General features: G+C 35.4%; 1 protein-coding gene across 1 annotated transcript; it reads left to right on the top strand.

Annotated features, from left to right (window-relative positions):
• Window positions 1-2,395: 2,395 nt before the first annotated feature.
• On the top strand, window positions 2,396-6,728 carry psmg2 (proteasome (prosome, macropain) assembly chaperone 2). The gene is made up of 7 exons (XM_039681194.2): window positions 2,396-2,584; window positions 2,716-2,887; window positions 2,974-3,032; window positions 4,308-4,426; window positions 4,740-4,913; window positions 4,991-5,111; window positions 6,472-6,728. Exons 1-7 carry the CDS (start codon window positions 2,528-2,530, stop codon window positions 6,550-6,552), a joined length of 783 nt encoding a protein of 260 aa, XP_039537128.2. The 5' UTR covers window positions 2,396-2,527; the 3' UTR covers window positions 6,553-6,728.
• Window positions 6,729-9,732: the final 3,004 nt, after the last annotated feature.

Here is a 9,732-nt window from a genome sequence, read left to right as displayed (position 1 = left end):
TTTAAAGTTTGCACATTTGGTTAAATCAGTCGAATTAAACCTTGCACTTACATTTCTGACAGGTTACAGCAAAAATGATTTGAATGTGTGTGTGTGTGTGTTTGTGGTCTCTGAATTATTATTGTGCTGGACATTGTGACTTTGATATAATCAAATTATTAAATGCTGTGTTACGACTGCAGTGCATGTGAAAAGAGGGGTTTTGTTTAAGTCATTATCTAATGATCTATATATAGCTCCCAGGTGAAGCACACACACACACACACACACACACACACACACACACACACCAACAATTAGAGATTATATATATAAAATCATTAAACTGAGCATTTGTTAGAATGCTTCTGATCCAGAACTGGAGATGGAGCAAACTGAACTGGTGCTGGTGACCCTATGAGGTGAACTATGAGGTCATGCAGATAATCAGATAATGCTCGTGACCCTTGGTGATGTACAGTACACACCCTGAAAAAGCTGCTGCTTAGTTTAAACAAGAATTTGCATTAAGACTAATCTTTGCGAAACTGATAGTTCTGATCCTGAAAGGCTTTCAGTGAAAGCTCATTTATCAATACAGCTTTCCAGTAATGGTAAATTACAAAATATACTGAAGATGCTCCAGTGAAATCTATTTTTCATGTATGGGAAATGGTAAAAAAAAAAAAATTAAAAAAAAATACTAAAATAAATTTAAAAATGTAAAAAAATTAAATAGAAATATAGAAAAATATATAATAGAAATAATAGAAATGTTAACTGAAGATATATATATATATATATATATATATATATGTTTTTTTTTTTTTTTATTTCAGGTATTTACCAAAGCAACATTTCTCATTTTCAATTATCTTAACTTGATGTACAAAAATTCATAAAAACCATATAGACACATTTATTTCTAAAAAGCTATAAAAATTACAAAAACACAACACAATTACTAAAACTTTAACTAATTAGAATAATACAAGAAAAAACAAAATTAAAACTACTTATTTTTGAGTAGTATTATAATTATAGGCCAATTGCAATGATACTAAATAGAACTGCAAAATACTAAAAGTTAAACTTTATAATAAAATAATTGATAGATTAAAATAAATATGAATTAAATGGTTCTTTAAGATGTTCACAAAGTGTGCCCTATACTTCTCTAAAGTCATTTATACAGTAAAAAAATAGATCTTATATAAATATGTGTTCAAATTCATCATCAGTCAGTTGTAGAAATGTGTTACAGTACAAAAAATAGAATATAATGAAGATCAATGAAGGCACAGAAGAATGTCTTTCCATCAATATAGGAAATGACGTCGTCTCCAATTCAGTCCATGTAATTAAGTGACCAAAGACAAAAGAAAAAGGTTTGTTACAAGACTAATTTGTGTAAGCTATTGCAGACACATCCATAAATATTCAAAAATTAGTTGAAGATGACATACAATTGAGTCTCCATGTCTGCAGGCGTGCCTTTGTAAAAGTACATCCACAGAATTGTGTTTATTGTTTAGCTTGTTGCTATTATATTTCATTGCTGGACTGAAAGCTTTATTCTATGAAAGCCTTTGGCTGAGGCTGATGACTATCGATTTCTTGCATTGTCATTTGTGAAACACCATATTTCTGAATATCCCTGCAGAAAAGTCACTGTTATTTTATTGTGTTTTGTAAGTTTCATAGCCCTTGGCTCAGGGATATATTGCATTATCACACGTAGTAGCAACTATCAATAGAATTTTTTAGTTGAAACTATCTGTTATGTTCTTCTCCGCTACTTAATCTCTGTTGTGATTAACACACAATGTTCGTCTGAATTGTATTTGAATCTCGTGATTATTGTACGAGCAGTAACACAGGACATGGCAAATTATGTTTTCTCCTCTAATTTAAGAGTCCAGCGTCATCTTCTGGTCATTCGTGGTGAACTGCGCTTATGCAGTGAGTTTCTAATAAAACTACATTATCTTATGATGATGGTTTTACTTCCGGAAAAATTATATCTTAAAATATTAGCTTAATTTTATTAATGTATTTAAAAATAAAATTACATCTTTCAAATGAGCAGTGTAAATAAACAGCAGTTGCAGGACTTTTATGTTTATAATATTAATAATAATATACTGATAAAGAACAACAACATAAACAATAATAAGATTAAAAAATATATTGTTTAGCTGGTAAATTTGTTGGGTAAAGACTTTTATTTTGACATGTGTCTGGCACAATAAATGATTGTGACGGACAAATTAATATCTCTTATGGTCTGATAAAAAATCAGTAATATCATTATGTAGGCTATATCACACATTTTTTTACGTCCTTAAAACTGGTCAAAAATACACGTCGCGTAAATGAATAGTTTTGATTGTTTTTGTTCAGGCATCAGGGTGTCCCTGTGAGCCATGATGACGCAGTAATGTCAGGTCCTTTTTCACAGCGCAAGAAATTGAAAGTAAAAATCACTACAGATCCACTGCAATTCATTTGAATTTATCGTCAAAATTAGATCGAAAGAGTTTTAAAAATGTTTATTTCGGCGGGAGATGTAGTTCCATCTTTTAAAGGCTTTACGTTGATAATGGTAAGTAAAGTATTTGCCTTCATTAGTATTTCAGCTTCATCATCATCATCACACAAACAAACACATTTGATCCTCTGTATGCTGCACTTATCAAACATTGAGCTACTTATAATTGTTTCTCTTGTGCATAGCCTGCAGTATCTGTTGGAAACGTGGGACAGCTCGCCGTGGATCTCCTCATCTCTACGTTAAATATGCCCAGAGTGGGATACTTCCACACGGACTGTCTGATTCCCATGGTTGGAAACAACCCGTATGTCACATCCACTGAGGATGCTGCCCGGCTCAGCATCAGCGCAGAGGGTAATGGGATACTATAGCTTTAATCCACGAGAATCATATTTTCTCTTGCATGTACAATGTCTTATGTTGTGAATGTGTTGGTGCAGTTTACTCCCACAGTGACTTAAAACTGGCTGTCCTGCAGATAAGAACACCCATCATCCAGGTTAGTGCCAAGTGGTGTGCATTTATACAAGTTTACTCTTTGTTCAGGTTTACAATTTAGTGGTCGACCGATATGGAGTTTTTGACCGGTGATGCCAGTATGATAGAGCAGAGTCTGTAATACTTACCATCTTTGTGTGAGGGACCCACTTCTAAAATTTAAAACAAAGCTATATATGAAGAGTTCAGATGCAAAAGCCTCTAAATGCCATTTGAAATTTTCTTCTAAAATGACCATTTTTATCAAGGTTGTATATTTAAGTTCAGTAATTTCACTAAAATGACAATTAATAGGTAATCTTCATTGCCTTTTGCATCTGACCTCTTCATATTTTCATTTATAAAGACCCCATTAATAAAAAACTTTACATTATAGCTATGTAAAGTATCATCTGGGAAATGTTACAGTTTCTATTTTGCTACATCACTACATCTTTAACTTTCTATAGTATTATATTAATTTATTTTAATACATTTATTTAAATCAAATAAATATATATGACAAAATTATAGATATATTTATTGGGTCCTAAGAATGTTTGTTGGATGCGCCTGTACGTAGCTCATCATAGCCAGTCGTTTCAATTATACCAGAGCGACAGAAATTAGACGAGGAAGAAGAAGACGATGGATCATAGATTTATTTGCGTTCCAAACTACTTCGAACAATATCTAAGGCTGCATCGAAAGGTAACTTCGCGACTGCTGCCATCTTGGATCCATAGGTACAGTATAAACGAACAGCTTCGGTGTGTTGCATAGACGTCATCGTCTTGCTCCTCCCTCCCGTTTTGTGATTGGTCCCCTCGCTGAGGCGAAAATTTTATGTAATTATGTATATATAACTGTTTATTCAGTTTAATAATGTATTGAACATTTTGCAACACTGGTCCAGAAGCACTTCCTGTTTCAGTTTTTTAACACTACACAAAATATAGGATAAAATACAACCAACAGAACATTTAAAACTGAATCAAAAAGTTAAACAAACATCTTTAAGATGTTTTCTTTACATGTGAAATAAAAAAACAGTTACAAACTGAAACAGGAAGTGTTTCTGGACCAGTCTTGTTTTCATCTTGCAAAATGGTCTATATAATTTGTAAAATAAAGCAACATAAAAATATTTTGCACTTGATAAAAAACACTGTAACAGAAAAAGAAAAACTTTCAGCTGACGTCGCTAATTATAAAATGCCAAATACCGGCCGATATATCACAGATACAACTTGATTTCACTTGCACATGAGTCTTTGCTCTTTTCTGTTCATTTTAGACAAAGGTCAGATCATTCCGAAAGCTGATTGTTTCCTGGATCAAGAGTAGTGGATTCCTCAGAAGTGTGCTGCTGTCCAGCAGTTACGCTTATCAGAGAGACGACCAACAGCTTCATGGGTAATGAAACAGTGAGGACAGATAGATAGAAATGTCATTGTATTAGTAAGTTCATTTTCTCATCTTTGATAACATTATATTAGATGACAATTTCAAACCTCACGCCATGCATTTTAAGGTACACACCTTACACACACTTTTATTTTTATTTTTAAATTAAACATGTTTTAAATGATGAAACAATGTATTGCGCCTCAGACTTTAGAAGATGATTCTTTACACTTGTGTGAACTTCTAAGTCACCAAAACCCCAGATGATTCAAATATTTTAGTATGGGTAGTTTTGAAATGCTTGTATGGTCTTGTTGGGCAGCACTCCTCTGCGGTACCTGCTGAGCCCGTCTCTGCTGAAGGAGGAGGGCCCGCGGGTGGAGGAGCTGGGCTGGAGGGAGATGGAGAGAATCAGTGTGTTCCCTGAGATCTCCGACTCAGAGCAGCGGCTCTACATTCCTGGAGGAGGAGTGACCAAAGCCCTTTACACAGACTGGTAAAAAACTGCTAGAAATCGGAAAATGGTCAAATCTACGATCTTGAATTCGTCCAATGGAGTTTGTTGTCTTCCAGCTGCACAGAGGACATCCCTATGGCAGTAGTTCTGATCTTCTGCTCAGAGGGGGACAACATCCCGGATGCTTTTGCTCTCATCAACCATCTCAATGACTGGCTCCATCTGCTGGAAAAACCTGTAAGTGTGGGAGAAAGTATAGTGAACCTGAATAATGCTGATGAAACAAACAGGGTATCTGGTAAATATGGCAAGCCGTTTTAGCTTTTATTCATTTCCAGGATATGAATTCTTGATATCAACAATTTACATTTTTTGTAAATTAAATTATTGATATCAACAATTAAATTCTTGATATCAACAATTACATTTTTGATATCAAGAATTCAATTGTTGATATCAAAAATGTAATTCTTGATATCAACAATTGTATTTTCACTAGTCACCATAGGCTGCCATTCAAAACCAATTGTTGATATCAAGAATTGATTTCTTACTAGTTGAAATTCCAATTTCACATATCAGAAATACAATTATTACTAGTAAAATCCTTTATTTTTGATATCAAGAATTCAATTGTTACTAGTTGAAATGTCTATTCTTGATATCCACAATTGAAATGCTACTAGTAAGAATGTTCATTTTTGATGTCAATAATTACATTTTTTACTAGTTACAATGTTAATTTCTGATATCATGAATGTGATTGTTACTAGTAAGAAAGCCATTTTAGATATCTGAAACAATATTAATAACAGAAATACATTTTCAGATATCAAAAATTATAATTTTTACTAGTAACAATTGAATTGTTGATATCAAGAATAGACATTTCAACTAGTGACAATTTAATTATTGATATCAGGAATTCACATTTTTACTAGTAACAATGTAATTATTGATGTCAAAAATTATATTTCAACTAGTAAAAAATCAATTCTTGATATCAACAATTCATTTTGAATGGCAGCCTATGGTGAAATTTCACTAGTGAACATACAATTACAGATATCAGCTATTCAATTGTTGATATCAAGAATTCAATTGTTTATCATAAATTCCATTTTTGACATCAAGAATTCAATTGTTCATATTAATAATTCAATACTTGATATCAACAATTAAATTGTTGATATCAAGAATGAAATTGTTGATATCAAGAATTCATATCCTGGAAATGAATAAAAGCTAAAACGGCTTGCCATAGGTAAATCAGGTAAATTTAAAGGAGTAGTTCACTTTAAAAAAAAAACTTTGTCTGATAATTTACTCATCCCCATGTCATCCAAGATGTCCACGTCTTTCTTTCTTCAGTCGAAAAGAAATTAAGGTTTTTGATGAAAACATTCCAGGATTTTCTCCATATAATGGACTTCAATGGGGTCCAAACGGTTCAAGGTCCATAAGACAGTTTCAAGGGTGCAGCCTACCCTGCACTAAATAAATCTCAAAACATGTTGAGCATGGCACATTATCTTAGAAGGATGTGGATACAGAATTTCAGAAGTTAAAGATAGTGTTGCTGTTTGTTTTTTCTCAGACGCAGGGCTCAGTGCAGTGGCGGGTTCCTCCCTCATGGAAGCTGCTGTTCGGCAGCGGGATCCCGCCTCTTCTCTTCTGAAGCGTGGCTGAAACATCACGCTTGCGCCTGGACATGCTTTATCAACTCTGCTGAAATGGAGGTGTTTATAACATGGATAACAACCGTCAAAGTGCACAAAGCGTTCAATACACATTTTGCTTGTAAATAAGTGAAATAGAACACAAATAAAAACCTGTAACATTATTTTTGCCAAATTGTGTGTCCCGTGCTGTTTTTTCTCTTTCGTATATTGCTAGTCACACTGATACTTTTTCATCTCCCCACCCATCAGTTGATGACAGAATAGGTTTGGCTCTCTTCCACCGAGTTTCCCAGCAGTGTTGCAGTTCTTGTAATGTGACGCAGCTGTGAGCAATTATGTGTGACATTCTGGGAAGAAAGTGAAAACATTTAAAAGCCCCAATGCTTTCATTGTTGATGCACCAAGAATTACCATGCTAAAAGTGTCAGGTCATGTCCCATTCATTGCTGTCTTAGTGACACTTCGGATGAGTTGAGTCCCTCTGTTTTCTTTTTCTTTCTTTTTTTCTTTTAGTGTTTTGAGCTCCTTCAGTCTATTTGTTCTCCCTTGTCATGCGAACAGTGTAGAGGATGTCTTTTTGGATGATGTGCAGGAGGTGTGAATCTTGGTTTGTAATACAATAAGATTTATATTGTACATTTTGAGAATGTCATGTGTTTTTTCTTTGTTAAATTTCTTTATTGTAATAAGAAAAAGTTCAATAAAAAATAGAGCACAGTGATGGAAATTACTGCAAATATTATTATGGGTTTAAAGGGTTAGTTCACCCAAAAATGAAAATTAAGTCACCCCCATGCTGTATCAACCCCGTAAGACCTTCGTTCGTCTTCGGAACACAAATTAAGATATTTTTGATTAAATCTGAGAGCTGGATCACTGCAACATACTAGGCTGCCTAAGGGAATGAAACTTGACGGCCCAGAAAGAAATTAAAGAAAATGTTTAAATATTCCATGTGACCACAGTGGTTCAACTATAAGTTTATCAAGAGACGAGACTACTTTTTGTGCGAAAAAACATAAATAACGACTTTATTCGACTATTCCATTACTTCATTGTGGGCCTTGAGACGAGCGTTGAAGAGATTTCCAGAACGCATGCGCGAGAACTGAGACGAGGACGTTCTTCTTCGACTACTTGTTACCGGCTGCTCACCGCTAGACCTCACCTTGGCTACGGCAGTTCATTGGAACGAATGCGTCAATAGAGCCGCCATCTTGATACAGGGGAGCCCCTCCACTTTAATGCATCAGCGTCAATGTAGTAGACACAGGTCTAACGGAAATAAAATCACCATAAATCATCATGAATGCGATTTTTCTTGTTTTTTTTTTTGTTTTTTTTGGTTTGTTCCAACGGCCAGACATGTATTTATCATTGATTCCAGAAAGAATTTTTTTTTAACATTCTTCCTAGTTCAGAATTTCATCCGTGAACATTATTGCTGCACAAAAGTCCGCCACCATCAATGAATTCGAAGTAAAGGCAGAGATAGCAGCGTTACCTAGCTACTTCCTATGACAAGACCCCTGTTCCAAGATGGCGGCGGTTTTGTCGCATGCTTAGAACCCCAAGGTGAGTCTAGTGTATATATCTATGCTCGCCACCTACCGTATAAGATGACGTACCGGAAGCGCAAAACTTTCTGTTTACAAGCAGAGGAAAACGCGCGCTGTACATACGCTTTTCAATTAGACACTTAACATCCCGCTGAACAGCCAGCAGTCGCTCAAGATCATTAAATGGGAAAGTGAAAAAGGTAAGCCGTTCATTTTGCAATATTGAAGCACTTTTACGTTCTCTGGTTGGTTTTTCACGATTCGGACATCCTGGAAATGCCCACTTTTTAGCAATTGTATATAATGTAGCGAGACCTGCAGCACATTTATGTGTCTACCGCACTTTAAGGCGCACCTTCAATGAATGACCTATTTTAGAACATTTTTTTTTATATAGGGCGCACCGGATAATGAGGTGCATAAGATACTGCAGTCACACGTTTGAATGGGTTTGCGTTATGCATCCACTAGATGGCGCCGGAGGTGAGGCGTTTATTATTGTGAGCGCGTTGGGGCGTGCACGAAACTTACATTCGCAGCCAGACTCACTGAGTATTAAATGTGCGGCGGCTCGCTGAAAGCAACAGCTGGCTGTTTTAAATGAGACTACCCGGTTACTGTGAACGGGGAGCGCTTTATGAACATTTTGTGACGCGCGAGCAGCGCCGGGGACAGTCAGTTCGTGTGTCTGTTGTTAAGAGTGAGCGCGCGTGAGCGGGAGACATACATGAACTGGCCGTGTGACAAAGCGGGCAGATGGACACGAGCGCGAGTTCGAGGGCGAATTTAATAACCCGGAGTGTTGTTAAATAATTGATCCATATATAAGGCGCACTGTCGTTTTTTGAGAAGATTAAATGCTTTTAAGTGCACCTTATAGGCTGCATTCACCCCTTATATTGTCATGTTTGTTATATCATAATTCCTATGATTTATTTATTTAAATGTTTATTTTCCTTACAAATATCCTTATTTTTTTGTACTCGGACTACATTTATTTTCTTGCTGTATTAAGTGCTGCTCCCTCTGGCTATATTATTTTTGTATTCTATATAAGAAAAAGAAGTTATGCAGCCATGTTTGTTTGTAAATCTTGAAATTGCAATAAATAAATAAAAATAAAAAAACAACAAAGTTTTGCACTTCCGGCACATCATTTTATACGGTAGGTGGCGGTAATACTCTTAAGCGGTGAGCAGCGGGTAACAAGAAGTAGTCGAGGAAGAACATCCTCATCTCAGTTCTCGCGCATGCGTTCTGGAAATCTCTTCAACTCTCGTTTCAAGGCCCACAATGAAGTAATGGAATAGTCGAATAAAGTCGTTTTTTATGTTTGTTTTTTTTCCCGCACAAAAAGTATTCTCGTCGCTTGATAAACTTATAGTTGAGCCACTGTAGTCACGTGGAATATTTAAACATTTTCTTTAATGACTTTCTGGGCCGTCAAGTTTCAATCCCTTAGGCAGCCTATGTAGCAGTGATCCAGCTCTCAGATTTAATCAAATATATCTTCATTTGTGTTCCGAAGATGAACTTACGGGGTTGGTACAGCATGGGGGTGAGTAATTAATGACTTAATTTTCATTTTTTTGTGAACTACAAAAATGGTCAAGAAAT

Source organism: Pimephales promelas, chromosome 18, assembly GCF_988280905.1.
Source record: "Pimephales promelas chromosome 18, fPimPro1.hap1.1, whole genome shotgun sequence".
Classification (NCBI taxonomy): domain Eukaryota; kingdom Metazoa; phylum Chordata; class Actinopteri; order Cypriniformes; family Leuciscidae; genus Pimephales; species Pimephales promelas.
This window is presented reverse-complemented; position numbering and strand designations above follow the sequence as displayed.